At 37.6% G+C, this 23,480-nt stretch overlaps 1 protein-coding gene across 2 annotated transcripts in view; it reads left to right on the plus strand.

Moving 5' to 3' along the window:
• Positions 1-23,480, plus strand: part of FAM13C (family with sequence similarity 13 member C) — a 155,061-nt gene that overhangs the window by 124,498 nt on the left and 7,083 nt on the right. For both annotated transcript variants that reach the window (XM_039220231.1, XM_039220230.1), the window contains 5 exons: positions 2,419-2,629; positions 3,719-3,857; positions 15,608-15,689; positions 17,333-17,544; positions 23,099-23,194. In XM_039220231.1, coding sequence (XP_039076162.1) covers positions 2,419-2,629; positions 3,719-3,857; positions 15,608-15,689; positions 17,333-17,544; positions 23,099-23,194 — 740 coding nt within the window. The remainder of the gene's footprint in view (positions 1-2,418; positions 2,630-3,718; positions 3,858-15,607; positions 15,690-17,332; positions 17,545-23,098; positions 23,195-23,480) is intronic.

Here is a 23,480-nt window from a genome sequence, read left to right on the forward strand (position 1 = left end):
CACCATATAAACGGATGTTTGTGGACTCAACTATAATGCAGCTCAAAAGGAGCCATTCACTCTAAATGTGATCTTATGAAGTTCCATCATAGGACCCCATGTGTTTTAGAAGCTACGCTCTTTTCTTGCCTCCACTTAGTCAGATGGCTATAAGCCCAAGTGCTTCCATTTGGCATTAAAAAACAGCACCAAGAAGCTCATGTTCATTTTGACCCTAGGGCCACAGCTGAGCTGAAGGGCTGAATGCCTCACACCTTTCCCATTTCAACAAAAATACACCAGTCCCAGGTGCTTGCTAAAAATTCTCTTCTTCCCCATCATTATTACCAAAAGACTGTCCAGAAACAGGTAATACGAATAAAATGTATTTCTTTTTGGGGCCTAATGGTTTAATGGAAGGATTTGGTAAGGAAGCTGTATATCTCCTAGTGGGCTCTGAAGGTGATTGTTAGCATATGCTGTTATTTATTGATTAGTAACTCTTACTCCTGTTACTTTTTTTTAAATGTTTTATTTATTTCTAGGAGAGAGAGAGAGACAGCGTGAGCAGGGGAGGGTCAGAGAGAGAGGGAGTCACAGACTGAAACACGCTCCAGGCTCTGAGCTGGCAGTCAGCACAGAGCCCGACGCGGGGCTCGAACCCACCAACCGCAAACCGCGAGATCATGACCTAAGCGAAAGTCGGACGCTTAACTGACTAAGCCACCCAGGCGCCCCACTCCTGTTACTTTTCAAAGCTCCTGCCAAACCGTGTTTTCTGGGTAAATTATTCTTAAAAAGTTGTTGCCTATAATGAGTTGTCAGACACCTGAGCACAGCTTGCTTGCAGGTCTGGGCACTAGTGTTCATCGGGCTCCACCTCTTTACCAGCCCTCATCTCATGCATTTCTGGACAGCTCAGCCACTGATAGAATGTGGTCAGTGAGCTTCACAGACACAATAGGAGGCATTATCCAGGCTCCCAGTCTGAAACCCAACAGGGAAGAAGACAATTGAAAACAAACAAGGGATCAGACCTTTGATGTTACACAAAGCAAATTGCATTTCAAGCTCTGGAGAACATGAGCCATTCTAAACCTGATTAAGAGTCATCCGGTACCAAATTGTGATAAATGTTTATTTTGGAAAAGTGGATTGTCAGTGTTTTCAGAATCTGCTTATTCACCCAGAAAGAATTTGTTTTCCTCTTTATTTGGGAGTAAGAAGAGAATGCCTTGAGTTGTCGTGAATTGTTTCCTGGGCAAAATTTAGAAGGAGTTTGTTTTGGCTGCTGTTCCAATAACTGTCCAGATCCCCATGATGTAGAGATTCTCACCTGGCCACTCTGACTCAGTGTCTGGATATCCCTCACTTTCCTGCCCTTCCTACAGGTGTGCCCAATCTCTACTGACTCTGGGGTGGGAGGTTAATGAGTTCATTTTAAAGGAGGAGTGATCTGAATGGCTTAGTAGGGTAAGCGTCCGACTTCAGATCAGGTCATGATCTTATGGTTCAGGAGTTTGAGCCCTGCGTTGGGCTCTGTTCTGACAGCTTGGAGCCTAGAGCCTGGTTCAAATTCTGTGTTTCCCTCTCTCTGCCTTTGTCTCTCCCCGGCTAGCTCTCTCGATCTCTCTCTCAAAAATAAACATTAAAAAAATAAAAAGGGAGTGATCATAGAATTCAGACAAACATAGCTGGGGAGAGGGTTTGGATCTGTTTTGTCCTTATTTTATTTTTGTAAAAAATAAAATGCTACATAAATTTTGGAGGACAAAAAGAATCATTCCTAATTCTTCCATGCTTTGTAGTTGCTAAGAAGCTTCTTTGATCTTTAAGTGCACTTATTTGTACACATAAATGTATGCTTTTTACATAAAATGAAATCATTAATGTTTTGTTTTGAACATCATTCCATGTTGAAAAGCAGAGTTGTCTATCATTTTTAATCACTACTGAATAATTTTCTGTTGGTAGGCTCCTTTCCCCACTGTTCTCCTTTGTTTTCTCCTCTCCCTTCCTAGTCTTTTCTCCTTTCTTCACTGCATTTCTCTTATCTATTTTCTTGCTCATAAATCATCCTTTTTTGCTTTAGCTCCATTTAATGTTTTCTTTTTTCACTGTAATATTTTGTAATACACCTTCAATGTTAGCAAATAAATGAAAGAGAGAGTTTTTACAGTTTTGGGCTATGCTGATTTTAAAATTTATACCAAAATAATTTGTTTCCATTTTTTCTCGTTGGTGGCTTTGTAATATTTTCTATCCAGTTTCTCTTAGGATAAACATGACAGTACTTTGAAAGCCTTTCATATCCCCAGAAGGAAGAAATGATGAAGAGACCAGACATGATAATGAATGTTTATGATCTTTACTTAAGAACATGACAGTCTCAAGGCCTCTGTCACTTCTGGGTCTTAATGATTTATCTTGTTTCCTCAGACCTTGCACCAGCCCACAAAGATGGGCAGAATGAAGTAGACAGTGCACCAGAAGACCTCCAGTCTGTTGGGACTAGCAGGCTGCTCTATCACATCACAGATGGTGACAACCCACTGCTGTCACCACGATGCTCCATCTTCAGCCAAAGCCAGAGATTCAACTTAGACCCTGAATCAGCCCCTTCTCCACCCAGCACTCAGCAGTTTATGATGTAAGAAAACCTTATCTTCATATCATACACTTTTTCCTACATTTATAACCTGTAATGAAGTGTATGTATGAAATAGTGCAGACATGTCTACCAAAATGCAACTGCAAGACCTGAGCAATGAATGTCCACAATCAGTGTACTTTCTACTTGGGAATGCTGTGTCAGGTCTTTCCATCTCAGGAGGAAATGGTCATGAGATGCAGGATACCCCAGGGCTTCCATGTTTGAAAATGTTTGGTCAAATGACCAGGGTCCTAAGTAAGAATATGCCTATGCAAATATCTTGGTGAGCTCAATATTCTTTCCATGCCCAACAGTAGTTTCAAGGGGGTAGCTTGTGGCAGTGCGTGGGAGTTGTCTACCTCACTTTCTTCTTAGATTCTAGAAAATTGGTAGCTTACAATAGCTGCCCTCCATTCCCCACAAAATGTGTGGAACTGCACATTCTTTTTTTAAAAAAAAAATTCTACAAATAATTTTGAGGCAAAGCTAACATGAGTATCCCTTGACTGAAAATATGTTTAGGGAATCCTAGTTTCTCCTTAGTAACTTCTGTTGTCATTAATGAATTTTCCAAATCTGAACTTGCAGGCTGTCTATTGATGGATTTGAGGGAGTTAATGGGTTATTGCTATTGTAAAGTATGGGCTATGTGAGAAGATGAAGGTATTTCCTGGAGGGGATGAGTCCATTCTTCTTATTAGATTTACAAAGGCACTACTGTGTCAAGAAAATGTAAGTACTTATCTATATCTTCTTTGAAGATGTTATTAGGTGGTCTCATGCAACCTGTTAGGAATGACATCACAGCAGGCTATCTCTTTTTGTCTTAAATTGGCCTCTGCCAAGCTTTAGGAAATGCATTTCTTAGACTAATGTTCTGACATTGTACATTAAAGTCCCTGATAGCATTTTTCCATAATGTAATTCTGTGATCAGTGGTCTCTATTAATGAGCAGATGCCACCATGGTAGACTCATCAAATAATGGACTGTCCTCTCTGATAATCCAGGAAGCTTGGTTTATAGACCATGTTTATGGGAAGACCATGGCTTTTGATGGTTCTCTCCCTCCCTGCAATTACTACAGGCCAAGAAGTTCTTCACGATGCGGCTCTGTTGATAGCAAGGAGCCACAGACCATTACCCAGCTCACCAAGCACATCCAGAGCCTCAAGCGAAAAATTCGGAAATTTGAAGAAAAATTTGAACAAGAAAAGAAATACCGGGTAAGGACCCTGTGGCTTGAAATAAGGGTAGATTGTGTCCAAGGTGTGTGGGCTTTTCTGTTCTTCCTTCTTGGGTACTCCTCTGTGCCAGGGGATAGCTGTTTTCATTCACCAACTCAGGATCTATTAGAAATTGAGTTCCTATCCTGAATCTGTCCTACTCTCACACGCTATCATTTGCTCCCTGCAAAGATATTTTCCAGTAATTGATTATAACTCTTATTTCCAAATGGATTTGATTATCGATCCTCCTATTTTTTCCTCCTAAGAAGCATTACTATCACTAATGTGTCTAGGACTGAAATTTAGAAAGCTTTTGAATTATGATCTTATTTTTCCTTTAACTCTTTACCATTTACAGGTTTGTAAGAACCTTTTAAGGACCCAAAGGACAGAATCTCTACTTGTAGAACAGAATGAGGGAGAGTTTTCTTTGACATAAAAATACCTCCTGATTTATAGATAAGAACCTATCAAGTGGCATCTGTTCAGGCCACTCATAAGAACAAACCTCAATCTATCCTTTCCAGTCCAAGAGACACCAGTCTTCATGCTGGTGTTGCAGTGTTGTAATAATGAACTTTTTCTTTCATTATATAAGAAACAATAGAGAGGTAAGTGTCCTCATGGCCAATGTTAGTTTTATTTATCTTCCCTGATGGTGACCATGGCATAGAGAAAAATCATATTCATGTAGAATTGCACAAAGGTATTGGGTCTTTGGCAGAAGGCCCAGACAGCTTGTTTTCAGAATAAAAGAGAACAGGGAATATTGTCTCATACATCTTGAATATTTAAAGGTTCACTAAGCCTTGGTACAGAGGCAATCAGCACATCCCTGTGAGTCGAGTAAGATTGGGGAAGGGAGGTTAGAGTGGATGATATCCCAATCTCTCATTCTTTCTGACTGTTTCCCACAGTGGCTTCCAATTCACTAAATGAGGAGTGTAAAGAGTGATTTTTAGCTTTTCACAACAGGAAAAAAAAAATCAGACAGCTTTGCCTTTTCCTTCAGACAACCTTTTCCTTCTCGAAGCTACTTACTGTCTTTTTTTAATAAAATTTTTAAAGTGTTTATTTTACTTTTAAGACAGAGACAGAGCTTGAGTGGGGGAGGGGCAGAGAGAGAGGGAATCACAGAATCTGAAGCAGGCTCCAGGTTCTGAGCTAGCTGTCAGCACAGAGCCCGACATGGGGCTCGAACCCACAGACCATGAGATCATGACCAGAGCCAAAGTCAGCCGCCCAATGGACTGAGCCACCCAGGTGCCCCAGCTACTTACTATCTTTTACCTTTTTAGAGCAGGAGGGCACTTTACACATAATGAATGTAGGCCTTTATTTTACAGATAAGGAAACAGACCCAGAAAAGACTTGTAACTTGGCTTAGGTAGTTGTGTTCTATCAGCTCAGACTTGGGGTGGTAGATTAAAGATGAGTGGGTTTTGCAATGGAGGAATAGAAGTAAAATTTGCAAGTATCCACATTTTGAAAGTTCTAGATATCTTGAGAGAAACTGATTTTCTCTGTTTGCAGCTAGAGTGTTATTGGATCTGTGATGGACCTTGGGGAGTGTAGAGTAGGCTCCATTTCCAGGGCCTGTTAATATTTTTTACCTGCCAGTTTTTTTTTTTAATTTCAGGTTTTTACTTAAATTCTAATTAGTTAACACATAGAGTAAAATTGGTTACAGGTGTAGGCTTTAATGATTTATCACTTAAATACAACACCCAGTGCTCATCACAAGTGGCCTCCTTAATACCCATCATCAATTTAGCCCATTACCGATTTAGCATAGTACACACTAACTCCATCCAAATCATTGAAAATGGCAAGATTTCATTCTGTTTAATGGCTGAATAATATTCCATTGTATATATACCTAGAAATTCTTTTTCAGGGGGCATTTCTTTTCATAAATTTACATCCAAGTTAGTTAGCATATAATGCAATAATGATTTCAGGAATCCAGTGATTCATCCTTTATAATAAACATCCAATGCTTATCCCAACATGTGTCTTCCTTAATGCCCCTTGCCCATTTAGCCCATCCCCTCTACCTCAAACCCCTCTAGCAATCCTCAGTTTGTTCTTTGTATTTAAGAGTCTCTGATATCCTGCCCCCACCCTGTTTTTATATTATTTTTGCTTCCCTTCTCTTATGTTCATCTGTTTTATATCTTAAATTCCACATATGAGTGAAGGCATATGATATTTATCTTTCTCTGACTGACTAATTTTGCTTAGTATAATACACTCTAGTTCCATCCATGTTGTTGCAAATGGCAAGATTTCATTCTTTTTGATTGCCTGTTAATATTCCATTGCATATATGTGGATATGCACATATATATATGCATATATATATATATACCACATCTTCTATATTCATTCATCAGTCAATGGACATTTGGGCTCTTTCCATACTTTGGATATTGTTGATAGTGCTGCTATAAACATTGGGGTGCATGTGCCCCTTTGAAACAGCACTCCTGTATCCTTGGATAAAGACTTATCCCTTGGATAAGTACAATTGCTGGGTCATAGGGTAGTTCTATTTTTAACTTTTTGAGGAACCTCCATACTGTTTTCCAGAGTGGCTGCTCCAGTTTGCAACCCCACCTGCAGTGTAAAAGGGTTCCTTTTTCTCCACATCCTTGCCAACATCTGTTGTTGCCTGAGTTAATTTTAGCCGTCTGACAGGTGTGAAGTGGTATCTCATTGTGGTTATGATTTGTCTTTCTCTGATGAGGGATGTTGAGCATTTTTTTGTGTGTCTGTTAGCCATATGGATGTCTTCTTTGGAAAATTTGACTATTCATGTCTTTTGCCCATTTCTTCACTGGATTATTTGTTTTTTGGCTGTTGAGTTTGATAAGTTCTTTAGAGATTTTGGATACTAACACTTAATCTGATATGTTATTTGCAAATATCTTCTCACATTCCATCACTTACCTTTCAGTTTTGCTGATTATATCCTTCACTGTGCAGAAGCTTTTTATCTTGTTGAGGTCCCAATAGTTCATTTTTGCTTTTTTTTTGAAAAAATTTTTTTAATGTTTTATTTATTTCTGAGAGAGAGAGAGAAGGGGGGGGGCGGTCAGAGACAGAGGGAGACAAAGAATCTGAAACAGGCTCCAGGCTCTGAGCTGTCAGCACAGAGCCTGATGCAGGGCTTGAACCCATGAGTGAGATCATGACCTAAGCCGAAGTTGGACGCCCAACCGACTGAGCCACCCGGGAGTCCCTGCTTTTGCTTTTGTTTCCCTTGTTTCTGGAGACATGTTTAGTAGGAAGTTGCCATTTCGGAGGTCAAAGAGGATTTGTCTGCTTTTTCGTCTAGGATTTTGATGGCTTCCTGCCTTATGTTTAGGTCTTTCATCCATTTAGAGTTTATCTTTTTATATGTTGTAAGATAGTGGTCCAGGTTCATTCTTCTCTATGTCACTGTTCAGTTTTACAAACACCATTTGTTGAAGAGATTGTTGTTATTCCATTGGCTATTCTTTCTTGCTTTGTCAAAGATTAGTTGGCCATATGTTTGTTGGCCCATTTCTGGATTATCTATTCTGTTCCATTGACCTATCTGTCTGTTTTTGTGCCAATGCCATACTGTCTTGATGATTACAGCTTTATAATACGTCTTGAAGCCTGGTATTGTATGCCTCCAGCCTTGGTTTTCTTTTGTTCTAGTTCTGTGAAGAATCCTGGTGTTATTTTGATCGGGATTGTATTGAAGATGTAGATTGCTTTGGGTAGTATCAACATTTTAAAAATATTTGTTCTTCCAACCCATGAGGATGGAATGTTTTTCTGTGTTTTTTAATCTTCTTTGATTTCTTTCATAAGCTTTCTAAAGTTTTCAGTGTATAGATTTTTCAACTCTTTGGTTAGGTTTATTCCTAAGTATTTTATGGTTTTTGGTGCAATTGTAAATGGATTAGATTCCTTGATTTCTGTTTCTGCTGATTCATTATTGGTGTATAGAAATGCAGTTAATTTCTGTACACTGATTTTCTATCATGCAACTTTGCTGAATTCATGGATCAGTTCTAGCAATTTGTTGATGGAATCTTTGGGTTTTCTACATAGAGTATCATATAGTCTGCGAAGAACCAGAGTTTGACTTCCCCCTTGCGGATTTGGAGGCCTTTTATTTCTGTATGTTGTCTGATTGCTGAGGTTAGGGCTTCCAACACTATGTTGAATAATAGTGGTGAGAGTGGACATTCTTGTCATGTTCCTGGTTTTAGGGGGAAAGCTCTGTTTGTCCCCATTGAAGATGATTTTCACGATGGGTCTTTCATATATGGCTTTTATGATCTTGAGGTATGATCCTTCTATCCCTACTTTCTTGAGGGTTTTTATCAAGAAAGGATGATGTATTTTTGTGAAATGCTTTCTCTGCATGTATTGAGAGGATCATATGGTTCTTATTCTTTCTATTATTAATATGTACCACATTGATTTAATTACAGATATTGAACCAGCCTTGCATCCCAGAAATAAACACACTTCATCATGGTGAATTTTTTTAAATGTATCGTTGGATCCAGTTGGTTAATATCTTGTTGAGAATTTTTGTATCCATGTTCATCAGGGAAATTGGTCTGTAGATCTCCTTTTAAGTGGGCTCTTTTCTGGTTTTGGAATCAAGGCAATGCTGACCTCATAGAATGAGTTTGGAAGTTTTCCTTCTATTTATATTTTTGGAACAGCTTCAAAAGTATATGTATTAACTCTTCTTTAAAAGTTTGGTAGAATTATCCTGGACTCTTGTTTGTTGGGAGATTTTTGATGACTAATTCAATTTCTTTACTGGTTATGGGTCTGTTCATGTTTCTGTTTCTTCTTGTTTTAGTTAAGGTGTTAATGTTTCTAGGCATTTGTCCATTTCTTCCAGATTGCCCAATTTATTAGCATATAACTGCTCATAATATTCTCCTATTATTTGTTTTTCTGCAGTATTAGTTGTGATCTCTCCTCTTTCATTCGTGATTTTATTTATTTTACGTCCTTTATTTTTTCTTTTTGATCAGTATGACTAGAGATTTTCAATTTTGTTAATTCTTTCAAAGAACCAGCTCCTGGTTTTGCCGATCTGTTCTACTGTTTTTTTTTTCTTTTTAATTTTGATAGCATTGATTTCTGCTCTAATCTTTATTATTTTCTGTTTTCTACTGGATTTGGGCTTTATTTGCTGTCCTTTTTCCAGCTATTTAAGGTGTATGGTTTGGTTGTGTACCCGAGACTTTTTTTCCTTCTTTAGGAAGGCCTGGATTGCTATATACTTCTCTAAGTGCCTTTGTTGCATCCCAGAGATTTAGGGCTGTCGTGTTATCACTTTCATTGGCTTCCATGTACTTTTTAATTTCATCTTTAACTTCTTAGTTAACCCATTAATTTTTAGTAGTCTGTTCTTTAATCTCCAAGTATTCATTGTCTTTCCAAATTTTTCTTATGGTTTATTTTGAGTTTCAGAGCATTGTGGTCTGAAAATATGCACGATATAATCTCAATCTGTTTGTACTTGTTGAGGGCTGATTTGTATCCTCGTATGTGATCTGTTCTGGAGAATATTCCATATGCAATTGACAAAAATGTATATTCTACTGCTTTAGGATGAAATGTTCCAAATATATCTGTTAAGTCCATCCAGTCCAGTGTGTTATGTAAAGCCATTGTTTCCTTGTTGATTTCCTGCTTCGACGATCTGTCCATTGCTGTAAGTGGGTGGTGAAGTCCCCAAATAGTGTGGTATTATTATCAATGAGTTTCTTTATATTTATGATTAATTGATATATATTTGGGTGCATCCACAGTGGGGCATCATGTTTAAAATTGTTAGATCTTCTTAGTGGATAGACCGCTTAATTATGATATAATGTCCTTCTTTATCTCTTGTTACATTCTTTATTCTAAAATCTAGGTTGTCTGCTATAAGTATGGCTACTCCAGCTTTCTTTTGGTGGTCATTAATATGGTAGATGGTTCTCCATCCCCTGACTTTCAATCTGAAGGTGTCTTTAGGTCTAAAGTGGGTGTCTTGTAAACAGCATATGGATGGATCTTGTTTTCCTATCCATTCTTATACCCTATGTCTTTTGATTGGAGCATTTAGACCATTGACATTTAGAGTAAGCACTGAAAGATATGAATTTAGTGCCATTGTGTTGCCCGTAAAGTTGGAGTTTCTGGTGGTGTTCTCTAGTCCTTTTTAGTCTTTGTTGCTTTTCATCTTTTTTGTTTTATTTCATCTTTTCTCCCCTCTGAGAGTCCCCCTGAAAATTTCTTGCAGAGCTGGTTAAGTGTTCATGAACTTTAGTTTTTGTTTGTCTGGAAAACTCTTCTCTCCTTCTGTTTGAACGACAGTCTTGTTGGATAAGGAATTCTTACCTTTATATGTTTCTGATTTAGCACGTTGAATATATTCTGCCACTTCTTTCTGCCAAGTATTTGTGGATAGGTCTACTGCAACACTGATCTGTCTTCACTTATAGGTTAAAGACTTTTTTCCCCTTGCTACTTTCATAATTCTTTCCTTGTCTGCGTATGTTGTGAATTTGACTATGATATAACTTGATGATCAGTTTTTGTTGAATCTAATGGGAGTTCTCTGTCCTTCTTGGATTTTGCTATCTGTGTCTTTCTCCAAATTAGGAAAGTTTTCCAGTATAATTTGCTCACATTAACTTTCTACCCCCTTTTCTCTCTTTTCATCTTATGGGACTCTTATGATTCAGATGTTATTCCTTTTTAATAAGTCACTGAGTTCTCTAATTCTTGTATCATGCTCTTTTGCTTTACTTGCCCTATTTTTTCCTGCTTCATTATTCTCTAAAATTTTATCTTCTTTTATCACTGATTTGCTGCTCTGCTTCATCCATCTTTGCCACTGGGGCATCAATTCGAGATTTCATCATGGTTATAGTATTTTAAGTTTCATCCTGATTAGATTTTACTTTTTATATTCAGAAGGGGATTCAGAAAGGAATTCCACACTTTTTTCAACTCCAGCTAGTATTCTTATTATCGTGATTCTAAATTCTAGTTAGACATCTTGCTTGTATCTGTGTTGATTAAGCCCATGGCTGTCATTTCCTCCTGTTCTTTCTTTTGAGGTAACTTCCTTCATTTTGTCATTTTGGAGGAAGAAAATGGATTACTAAAATAAAATTAAAAATTAAAAACAACACAGAAAATCAAATAAAAGAAGCTAGGTCCTAGGTGTGTTTTGGTTTGTTTTTTGAAAGAAACTTGATAGAATAGAGATAAAAGGGAAAGAAAAGAAAAAAAAAGAAAAAGAATAAAGTAAGAAAGAGTTTAAAAATTAAAAATATACAATAAAATAGAATAAGATGTAATAAATAAAGTAAAATAGAATAAAATATTTACCAAAAAGTAAAAAACATAGTAAAAAAGAATTAAAAAAAATTTTTTAATGGAAAATATGGGCGCCTGGGTGGCTCAGTGGGTTAAGTATCTGACTTCAGCTCAGGTCATGATCTTGCAGTTCATGAGTTAGAGCCCCATGTTGGGCTCTGTGCTGACAGCTCAGAGCCTGGAGTCTGCTTCAGATTATGTGTCTTCTTTTCTCTCTTGCCCTCCCCACTCACACTCTGTCTCTCTTTGCCTCTCAAAATTAATTGTTAAAAGTTTTTTAAAAATAAAAAAAAGGAAAATAAAAATAAAATTTTCTCTTTCTTTATCCAAGAAAAAGAAAAGGAGCAAAAGAAAAAGAAAGAAGAAAGAAAAACCCAAATAGATGAACCAGCAAACAGAATGAAACTTGAATGAAGTTACATCCAGTTTTCTGTAGAACTCAAACTATGAAGCACTCTATAGTCTGTACATAATCTGTACACTAAGCAGATGGAGAGACTTGTGGTCCTCTAGGGCATGTGGTTGGAGGGTGGAGTTGGGCGGGGCTTGGTGTAATGGCCCCATTAGGTGGCGCTGCTTAGCTTACTGGGGCAGGCTGGTGTGCGTGTGTGTATGCGCAGGTATGTGCCTGTTTGAGAGGTGAGAATGGTGTCACTCAGCGTCCTGCTTTCAGGCACAGGAACTCTGCTCTCTCACTCAACACGCAATCAAGGACCCCTTCTTTGTCTCAAGCATCTTCCCTCCATTCCCCACTTTCTACACCCTCCGTGTCTACAGTGTCAGCTTGCTATATACCTGGCAATTCTTAAATCAGACTGGTCTGGATTTGAATCTAACACAGCTAGTTAGGAACTTTGTGACTTTGGACTTATTTTATCTTTCTGAGTGTCAGTTTATCCATCTGCACAGTGGAGTTAATATTAGTAGTGACTTCTTAAGTTTGTGAGTATTAAATGAGTGTATAGTATATTGTAATATAATGCTTATTACAGTGTTTCACCCAAGGGAAGTAAGTGGTCCTAAATATTATTACATTTTTAATCTATTGAGTGATATTTGACCAGGCTATCCCATGACAGCCCCTGCCTTGTCCAAAGAGGAAGAAATATTGGACACATTAATTCTTTACTAAATTTTTCAGCCATCAGCCACAGACCCTGGATTACTTCTTTCAATTGTAAGAGCCACCCAACAGGCTATTTTAATAGAATTTCTACTGGCACCTTCTGTGTTTGTCTAGAAAAGTTTTAGAGCTGGTGCAGACACATGCCCACACAACATACTTAAACGTTCACAAATGCAGATTGATGTATTTAGGAGCAGTAAAGAGAGGGCATCATGGTCACCACTGCTTCAGTGTGTATAATAATCTCTGGTGTAATCAGAAACTTTAATGTCTCAGGGAACAGAGCTTCCCTCACCCTTGCTGTCAGGGTGCCAGGCTGTGGTTAGAGGTTTGACATGTCAATGGGCTTAAATTGGTTGCTGGATGTAAGGCTTTCCTTCCTGCCAGATGAATTGTGGAATTAATAGCACCACAGCTAATATTTCAGTCTGAGCTCCTGCTGGGTCTCCATGCTAGTCTGATGCCCTGGTACCACATGCACCTTTCTTTCTCTGTTGAATGTGACCATTTTATATTCCTATCCAAAACCGTGTTTATTTCTACAATTAATTTTATACTTAACTATCATGAGACTCATGGATTTAGAAAAGGCTATTTCAGCTGGATGTCCACAATTTGTGAGATTATAGAATTTCAGAATTAGAAGGGATCAGCCAGTCTTATTTCTTGTTTGACCATTGAAGGAATAGGCTCAGAGAAAGGAAGTAACTTCCCCAGTATCACACAGCAAAGAATTGACCTAGCCAAGACAACACAAGTCTTTTCATTCCTAATCCAGATTTCTTTCTAAAGTGTCTTTTGAACTGACTTTGATAGGGCATAGATCTAGTCCAGTTGTGCCCTCAGTCGTGTGCCTTGCAGGTCTTGTTTTAGTTGCATTGAACAAAATATACACTGTAACTCTGGAGTTATATCCTCTTGGGTCTATTAAACTGAAGTATTTCAATTTAGAAGTTAGAAGACTTGAAGATCCACAGCTTGTATATGAAAACTTTCCATGTGATTTTAAGGCTGTCATCCTTGTGAGCTTGATTTAAACTCTTTTGAAAGCTCCCCCAGGAGTAAGGAAATTTAAAAAAAGTCATTTTAGAAAGTGATTTCCAGATTTAAAATGTTTTGTCAGAAAAAAAATCAGCCTTAAAATTTTCCTAAATCCTATTTGCAATAGTGAGAGCTTATTTCTTTAGTAGTCCTTGGTTCTAGGGTTTTAGGTTTTTGTTCTTAACGTTACTTCAAAAGATGATTAAGGTCAAGGGGTGGATTGAATGGGTGATGGGCATTAAGGAGGGCACTTTTCGGGGTGAGCACTGTGTGTCATATGTTGGAGATGAATCACTGGGTTCTACTCATGAAGCCAAAACTACACTGTAGGTTAACTAACTTGAATTAACTAACTTGAAAGATGGTAACTGTATATATCCAGTGAGAAAGATGTGTTCCAGGTAAATAAGATGTGTTTACAGATCAGCATGGAGAATTATGTGAGGATTTTGAAAAGCCAAATGTAAAACCAGGCTGTTACCCAAAGCCAGCATACTAAACTGTATATCAGGGAAGAGGCACAGTGCATCATTCTATCACATCATGGGTAGCACCAGGCTAAGCTGTTTGGGAGGCGTGTCCTTGTGTCACTGTCCATGGTACTGAAACCAGAGCTTTACTCATGGAAACCATCCATACTATCCTATCTAAGCTCCCCTAGGAAAAAACCACTTATTGTTTTCCTTCAGTCTTTTCTATCTTGATTCAAAAATATATGGTTTTTACATCATTCTAGAAGTGAAAGTACTGTGCCTTGAGTTTCACTATTAATATATCTAATTTCCCATGTACCATTGATGACTGTTTTTTCATTTGAATCTAGGAAAGACACATTTCTCTCCTGATACCTTTCTTACTAGAAATTTGCTAATATTATACAGACTTAGTTATCCTTTAAAAAAACATAGCAGAGCCCATAGACTTAGTCAATGTACATATTTACTTATTAATGTACATATTTCTAGCAATATTATAATTATGACCAAGTCTCATGAACATTCCTATATTGTCCTTGTATATACTCAATTCAAAGTAACCAATCTTCTTGAGCCTGCATTGCAGTTAGCAGGTGGCCTGATTTGTTTAAGAATGGTCTCACTGATATATGGGGATAGAGGCTAAGTATGTTTGTCTATCTTTGAGAAAATTCATTTTTATGCTCTGAGGAGAAATCCAGAAATCAAAGTGAAATACTTGTATTAAGAGAGTCCTATCCTTCAAAAATCAAAAATATATTCTTATTGTCACATCCAATTTAGATTAGCTACGTGGCAAGAGATACATACCCCTACATGTATGTTTGTTGGTGAAAACATATTCAGAATTCCCATGAAAGTCTGATAGTAACACTACTACTATTGTCACTGCCAGTAATAATAATAATAATAATAGTATTTGTAATTATAGCTAACACACCTATAGTGCATAGCATATGCCAGTAACTACTTTACCTGTTTTACATACATCAGCTAATTTATCCCTCACAGCAACCCTATGAGGGAGATGCTGTTATAATCCTCATTTGATAGATGAAACTGAGGCTAAGTAATTTGACCAAGGTCAGGCACATATGATTAAGTTTGACTTTAGTGCTATCCCAGTAGGATACTGATTGTAATAAACAGTGAGATGATTAGATATCTGGGTATTCCCCTGAAATACTTATTTTCTCAGACTATTGTCAGGTGTTAGACATCCTGGGGTTTCCTTTCTTGAGCTTGGTGGAAATGACTGATAGGAGCTAAGTCTTCTAGTTTGTCAGTATAAACCAGATAGGTTGTGTTCATAAACCTTGTGTGTGAGTAAAGGCAAATGAGTAAGCACTGGTTTCTATCAGTGCAGTCATTTGCACTGATATCAAGAATGGCCTAGCAACCACATGGGGGTGTGAGTGGCCCACAGGGTCATTGATACTCAGAGTGTAGGGGACACTGGCAGGGTCAGGGCTCTGTGTAAAGTAATGAATGACCAGGCATGTTTAGGAACAATGCCCATGGAGAGTACAAAAGTGTGGAGGAGGTCAAGAATATTTGCTCTGTTCTTTAGAACAAACTCAACTGGAGTTGTCATACATGAATTTCTCTCCCAGCTTTATATGTTTCTGAACTATCCCTATGTGTATTGGCTGTCCAAAAATTTTGATTCTCCTTTTTTCTCTTTCACTCCCTCTGTTCCACTCACATTTTCCTTTCTTTCATAGCCTTCACATGGTGACAAGACTTCTAATCCTGAAGTCCTGAAATGGATGAATGATTTGGCTAAAGGTCGTAAACAACTTAAAGGTAAGTGCCAGTCAAGAATCTCTTTTTCCAGAAAGGAGGCAGTTAAAATAGAGATAATTTGCTCCCAGGCAATTTCTATTCTTTTCCACCTGTGCCCTCTTAAACCTCATCTCTCACCTAGATTGGAGGCTCCATTTTGAAACAAAGGGTTCTGGGTCCCTTTCATTATTTGGCCCCATCTAATAATTCTCCTTACAAAGAACCTGAAGAACTCCAAAGTCTGGCATGTGGAGTAGTAACTTCCCTAGGTTACTGGATTCTTGGATGTTAGAAAAAAACCTGAACAATCACTTACTCTGCATACCCCATTGCACATACGCAGACATTTATGTCCAGAGATAGAGACAATTTACATAGCTTGGAGGTAGTGATCTTGATGTAAAACTCAGTGCTCTTACCTCCTAATCTAGTGCTCTTTCTCTTTCTCTGGAGATGATGACGATATGAGTATTAATTAACTCTAAAATCCATTTAAAATGACTATGGTATTTACCAATAAAAATTTACTTTCTTCCTCTGGGGTGCCTGGGTGGCTAGCTCAGTCGATTAGGAGTCTGACTTTGGCTTAGGTCATGATATCAAGGTTCGTGAGTTTGAGTCCCACATCCAGTTCTGTGCTGACAGTGCAGAGCTGCTTGAGAGTGTCTCTCTCTTTCTTTCTCTCTGCCCTTCCCCTAATTTGCACTCTCTCTCTCTGTCTCAAGATAAATACACTTTTAAAAAACTATAAAAATTTTTTTCCTTCTCTTCCCATATTCTTATTTCAATACATAGATATGGGAATTTTTCCAAATTTCTAAAAGAGTGGTGATAAGCAACTAGAAGGGAATCTTCACTCAGTGGTATTAAACTGTAATGATGTCGCAGGTTTATAAAATATGCAATGTTTAAACATCACACCAGAGTCTAACTAAAAAATAAGCATCAAAGAAAATGAGCTCTGTAATTGAGAAATTAATATAAACGACCACATTGAAATTACCCACCTCTTAGCATATTCTGAAATGTAATTCCCTGATAATTCTCAGGTGGATTTTTAATTTTTAGTTATGTAGGTTTATATGAAAACACATTGCAAAAGTGGTGATTCTTGGATTTTTAAAGATGACATTAGACAAAATTGTGAAATCTGTCAAATTGGGGCTGGCATCCCATCTCTCCTTTCCTATCCCTCCTGTATTTCCTCGGATTTCTGCATGTGTTAAGCCTTACAGAAGTGCTTTCATTTACACAGGGGCTCTTAACTACACAAAACTTTCAAAATTCAAGCAAATGAACCTGTTAAGTATAGAATTCCAGATGTTGTGGTAGGTAATGGGTGAATTCTTTGAAAGCCTTGTACCATCTTACTCCAGATCTCATCCTCTGAAATTTAAACCACTGACTTACTTCCACAAATAACCTTCCACTTCCATGAGATCCCAGCCTCTAGAGCCCTTTGTTTTCACATCTGATTAGGAGTTTATGCTGTTGGTTCTGGAAGAACCAGAAATATGCTTATTTCTGTTGCCCTGTGGAAAGCTATCAACAACACTGTTCATTTTCACTGACTTAACATCAGCAGTGGGAATTTCTGAAAGGTTCTCTGCTCTTAAGCCCAGTGAGTCCTCTTTGCTCATGATAACTCATGGCATTTCTCTCAGAACTAAAGCTGAAGCTGTCAGAAGAACAAGGGAGTGCTCCCAAAGGGCCACCTAGAAACCTATCCTGTGAGCAACCTGCAGTTCCCAGAGAGAATGGGAAGCCAGAAGCTGTGGGCCCTGAGCCAAGCTCCTCTGGAGAGGAGACTCCTGATGCTGTGTTGACATGTCTGAAGGAGAAGAGAGAGCAGCTTCCTGCTCAGGAGGATTCTAAGGTACCTCACCATATCCTCATAGACCCCAACGCTCAATAGGATTCCAGCGAGACTATGGTTTTGACCAATTTGTAAGAGCACTTGGCACCACATAAACATCTTTAGGATACTGGCTCTGAATTTCAGTCAGGTGAGCTCCTAGTAAGTTACTGACCATGACCATAACACCTATATAGGTGTTACCCCTTAATTCCAGGATGTTACTCTGGAAGTATTGAATGCTGGTGGGAAGCAGATAACAAGATATTAGGGTATAGCATATCTACTTTCACCCTCATTCCCCTAATAAGTTAGCAAATTAACCCAAGATTAGTATTACAATTCCATGTTATCATGTTTTATTTAAAAATAATAAAGCTGGGATGAGGTATACATAGTAAGGAAAATGGTTTAGTATCTTAAAAGAATAGAGAGGTAGGCTTTTTAAGAGAGTGTTACGTAACAAGATGTCTAAAGACTTCAGTTTTAGACTTTAGACTGAAGTCTTCAGACATCTTAGTTTTAAAATCTTTGTGAAAAATTTTGGTACAGTTGTCCATTAGGCATTTGGACATACGGGCCTAGAGCTCAAAGAAAAGCTTTATCATATTTGACAAAGAAAATAATGAAAGCAATTAGTATTTAGGTGGTTAATTCCTTCTCATCTTGCATATCTGTGCTTGTATTTCATTTATGCCTGGGAACCTTCCTTGTAGTCCTTTCTGTATCAACTCTAGGAGTGGTACGGTTGCTTTTAATTTCTTGAATAAGAGTTGTAGCTTCCCTATCATAGTCCTAACTATGCTGTATGACATTTTGTCTCTCATTTTATTCTTTAGACATCTTGAGTAGAAGAGCTCTTTGTAGCTCATGATCCTACAGTGTCTGTACATAGTAGGTATTGAATAAATGTTTGCTGAATAAACGGACAGATGAATGAACAAACTAGCATATTTAACTTTGTAATCGAGTATTCTTGAGGAGCATTCTGCCTTTACCTGTTCTATTGCACATTATCTGGTCTTAATCATAGGTGACAACACATGCCAAATCCCAAAAGGCTCACCATATGCCCCTGGACTTGTTATTTACATGGAGACTTGTGATGTACAAGCAGAAATGGGTCTTTGGCCACCTCTATTTTTATGAAATACTTTTAGATTAAAAAAAAATTCTATGTTGTAAGAAGTGAATAGGTTTTTATCCACTTGGCCAACTCATTCCTTCCCCACCAAAGATTCTAGATTTTTGTGATAGCCAGCAGATAAGTGGATGTCACACACACACACACACACACACACACACACACACACACAAACACTCACTCACTCCCTCTCAGGCACTACAGTGGTTTTCTTTCAGTGCTTTTTATGGTCTTTCTTGTATTTTCTAGTTGCCCTAGCCATATCTATAAAAGAAGCTTGGTCAACACTCAAGTCCTAATTCTATGTTCTACTTGATTAAAACAGTGAGGGATGAGTTAGGATTGATAGACTTAGATCAGGATTCAATGCTTCAACAAGTCACTTTCTAGCCATGTACACTTAGCAAGTGAATTATTTCTCTGAGATTCAATTTACTCATCTATAAAATACAGATAATACCTACTTACATAATTATTGTAACAATAAGGAAAGATGCCTGGTGACTAGTGGGCAATCACTCATTTGCAAAAATATTTGAGTGCCTATTATGTGTTGTGATGTATGATACATGCTGGATATAATAAGCAAGATAAGAGAAGCTATGAGGGTTATTGTCCTTGTGGAGCTCATGTTCTTGTGAAAATTGTGATACAACAAACAGCTAAATAAGTAAAATTATTAAAGATTTTGATAAGTAGTGTGCAAAGAATTAGATAATGTAGAAAATAATGGGTATGATTTCTACTTTATATAATGTGATTAGGAAGACCAGTGGGTGACATTTAATGAAGAATCAGCATGCCGAGAGAGCAGCAAAAATCATTCTAGGCAGTTGTAACTGCATATATGAAGGCCTTGAAGGGAGAGCTTGTGTGTACTTGGAATTGTTGGGTCTGAGGGCTAGAGCACAGGATGAAGTCAGAAATTTAGACTGGAGCCCCTGAGACAGTACTGTTTAGGCTACTATCTAAAGTATCAGAAAGCTGTTGAGTGGTTGACAGCAGGAAAGTGACATGGTATGATTTACATTTAAAAGATCTTTCTGACAAATATTTTAATGTTTATTCTTGAGAGAGAGAGACAGAGACAGAGACAGAGACATGAGAGATAGGGAGGAGAAAGAGAATGAGAGAATGAGCTGGGGAGGGGAAAAGGGGGGGATACAGAATCTGAAGCAGGCTCCAGGCTCTGAGCTCACAGCCCAATGCAGGGCTCAAACTCATGAACTGTGAGATCTTGACCTGAGCCGAAGTCAGATGCTTAGCTGACTGAGCCACCCATGTGCCCCTAAAAAATCACTCTGATTGCTGCATGGAGAATAAATCACAGGGGAAAAGAGTGGAAAAGGAAAGAGGAAATGGGTGGTTTGGACTAGCATGAAAGCCTTGGGAATGGAAAGAAATAGACATATTCAAAGTATATTTTGGATGCAGAATCAAAGGATGTGCTGAATCATTGGATAGAAGGGAGTGAGGGAAAGGAAGAATCCAAGATGGTGACAGGTCCATTTACTGAGATAGGGGAAACTATACAAGGAACAGATTAGGGATTGGAGTGAAAAATTAAGAGGTTCTGTTTTGAGCATGTTAACTTTAATATCTTTGAGGAATAAAGTGACCAAACATCCCTGATTTCCTTGGATTTTCCTGGATTCTGAAAATTTCATGTCCTTCAAAGTGCCACATTTTGGAAAAATGGAGACAGTTGGTCACCCTACTGAGACATCTAAGTCTAATAGGCACATGCACATGAGAGTCTAAAGATCAGAGAAACATATTTGAGATCTTTGGAAGTTACCTTTGCTTAAATGGCAATTTACTTCTATTATTTTAAATGAAATATCCGTTGAACTGTCTAATATGTGTCAGACACCCTTTCAGATAAAGCTAGCATCTCTGCAGTAGGCTAAAGTGAGGCCCTTTAAATAGAAGGCATCTCTAGTGGAAAATGTAGCCCTCAATATCTAAAGCTGTAGTTATTGTTCCTGGGGGAGTTTAACATAGCAAACCTGAAAGAGGCTAGTCAGCTATCAGGTAGTTCCTACAGGAGAGTCTAAAAACCACAGAAGAAGCCAAGGGAGGATTGCAAATTTCCACAGTAGCTATATTATTCCAGGCTCCTCAGTGAACTCATTAGCATTTGAGATTATCTGATTAGGTTCTATTTCTTTAAACTCAAATTGCCAGATAATTTTCAACTGGTGTCCTTGCTTTAATGTTGAAAATACATTAAATATTAAAACTTCCAAGATGAAGAATTATTTCCTTTCTAGAGAGACCTTTATGAAATTTTTACATTTGGTGTTTAGAGCCTACCTCTGGACTCATCTTCCTTCATGAAGATTGACTTTGCAGGCCTCCTACAGCTTCTCGCCATAGGTCTGTGGTCTGTGAGCAGAAGAGAGCTCCTGGCACATTGTCTGACCACTAACCCTTCTAGTTCATGCAGCCTGCCTTCCTGTCTATTTGAGGATGAGCACTTACAGAATTAGTTTTGACAGTGCTTTGTACTTATATCTATTGAATTGTCATGTCTCTTTTAAGGGATTGCTTTGGTAATGATTCTAAGAGTAAAATCAACTCATCAGAGTGAAAGATGAGCGCATACGTTTTACTTGGGCCCTGATTTTCATCTGGCATCTTTGGAAGATACTCTTGTATAATGGCATTTATCATTCTAAGCTGCTTTTTGGTTACTCTTCTTCTCTTTTAGGACAGAATTTAGCTTTCCTAGAATCCAGAAAATATAGTAAAAATAAATAAAATTACAAAAATCAAACTGCCATAGAGAGATGCTAATAATAGTTAAATGCATCATATTTCTGAAGTGCTTTCTCTGGAATATAAGTCGCAATGAGACACTGAATAAAAATCATTGTTCATGTTTTCTGAACTTGGATTGAGATTTTTTTTCTTTATTACTTACTAAAACCCCATAGAATAGATGAAAGGATTGTTTTTTTTTTTAATATGCCAAGATGTATCATGACTAAGAACATATTTAAGAAATGATTTGGCTGGAAAAATGAAAGGCTCTTTAACCCTAAGTTACTTAACCAATATTTAAAAGTCTCCTACAGAGAGAGGTGATCTTTCTACTGAAAATGAAAGTCTTAGGTTATAGCCTGTGGAATTTATATGAAGATTGTTAAAAATTAGGGTACTTTTGTTTTTAAGCCTGAGTTGATATATTTATATTTTATTTATAAATATAAAAATATATTTATATTTATTGAGTACTGTGAGAATTTTTTTAATAATATGTGATATAATCTTTGTCCTCAAGAAACTTCTAATTCATTTGGGAGACAAAACTGAAATATAGTACATAGTTAAGGCCCAGATAATAAGACAGAAAAGTTCAAAGAAAAGGGAGCTAAGTGTGGGCCAGAATGGTTCTCAACTGGGACAGGGGTAGGGTGATATGTGAATAACTAGGAAGTTTGAAAAATACACATGCTTAAGCCATGTTCTTTTCCTTCAGGATCCCTATGTGGGATCTGGAAGGCAGAGATCTAGAGAGCACCTTGGGTATGTGTACTTTGACAAAAGATACCTGGGTGATTATGCTCTGTGCTATTTCGACTATCCCCTTCCTGCTAGTTACTGAGTGAGAACCATCTGACCACAGTGAAAAAAATTGCTATTTAAATATATAGAAAATTAATGTAGGATATACAGAAGGGAGGAAAACCAAGGCAAGCAGAGGTTTGGTCACTTTGGATGGAGAGAGAGGAGTGGTGGTAGTGGGGGGTAGATAGGTAGAGGATTGATAGATAAATAGGAAGCTATTTAAATTTTTATGCACAGTGTGACCTGTTGAAAGTGGTGCTTAGGGATGGGCCATACAGCAGTGAGGTAGAAGAATACATTTTTGGACCAAGAGTTTATGAAATCTTTCAGTTGTAAGGAACTTTGTAATTCCAACCTCCTTAATGTACAGGTAAGATGAGGATAATAATTGTTAAGTAAAAATAATTTATGGCAGAGCTAGCCAGTAAGCTAGTATACACTCCAAGCTTGTGATGAGGACCTATACGAAGTGATTATATATGCGAATATAATCATGAAGATACAGATAAAATACATGTTTCAGAAGAAAGATCGATAGGTCTACATATTGTTTTTTTAAGAATGAAGAAGTAAAATAACGGGCTTTTTACCATTTACATATTTAGGATTCCTTCAGAAAGCTTTAAAAACATCTTTCTAAACTTGGACCTATCCTTTAAGAAAATTTCCTGGAAGGAAATTGGCATGTGCCTTAAACAGTATCTTATAAGTGACTTCCCTTTCTCTAATTACTGTTGCATTATAGTATTATTAATTCCTTACTTTGAGGCTTCAAAAATGTTTTTTTCCTGCTAAAAATACTGACATGTTTTCATTCTTTTCTGAGAAAGGAATAATAATTAATTTCATGTTTTTCAGGGAGCTAAGCAAGACAAGAACCTCATAAAGCCTCTTTATGACCGATACAGAATTATCAAGCAAATCTTGTCAACACCTTCCCTTATTCCAACAATTGTAAGTCAGGATGCTTGCACTAACTAGAAACCTGTACTTGTGCTTGGTATTGTTTAAGTAGGGAGGCAGCACTATGACAGTTATAAAGAAGCCTCTTGGCAGTATATGCTGCTAACAAGGTCAGCTGTTATTTCACAAACTAGAAATGTGGTCTGCTTTGAACCAAATATTATACCTAACAAGTGGCTGACAATTAAAACTATCATGGAACAGGAATATATAGAAATTGCATTTTTAAAGTTATTTTATTTTGTGAAAGAGCACACATGGGAGGGGCAGGGAGAAA

Source organism: Hyaena hyaena, unplaced genomic scaffold (assembly GCF_003009895.1).
Source record: "Hyaena hyaena isolate Hyena2069 unplaced genomic scaffold, ASM300989v1 scaffold_875, whole genome shotgun sequence".
Taxonomy (NCBI): Eukaryota; Metazoa; Chordata; class Mammalia; order Carnivora; family Hyaenidae; genus Hyaena; species Hyaena hyaena.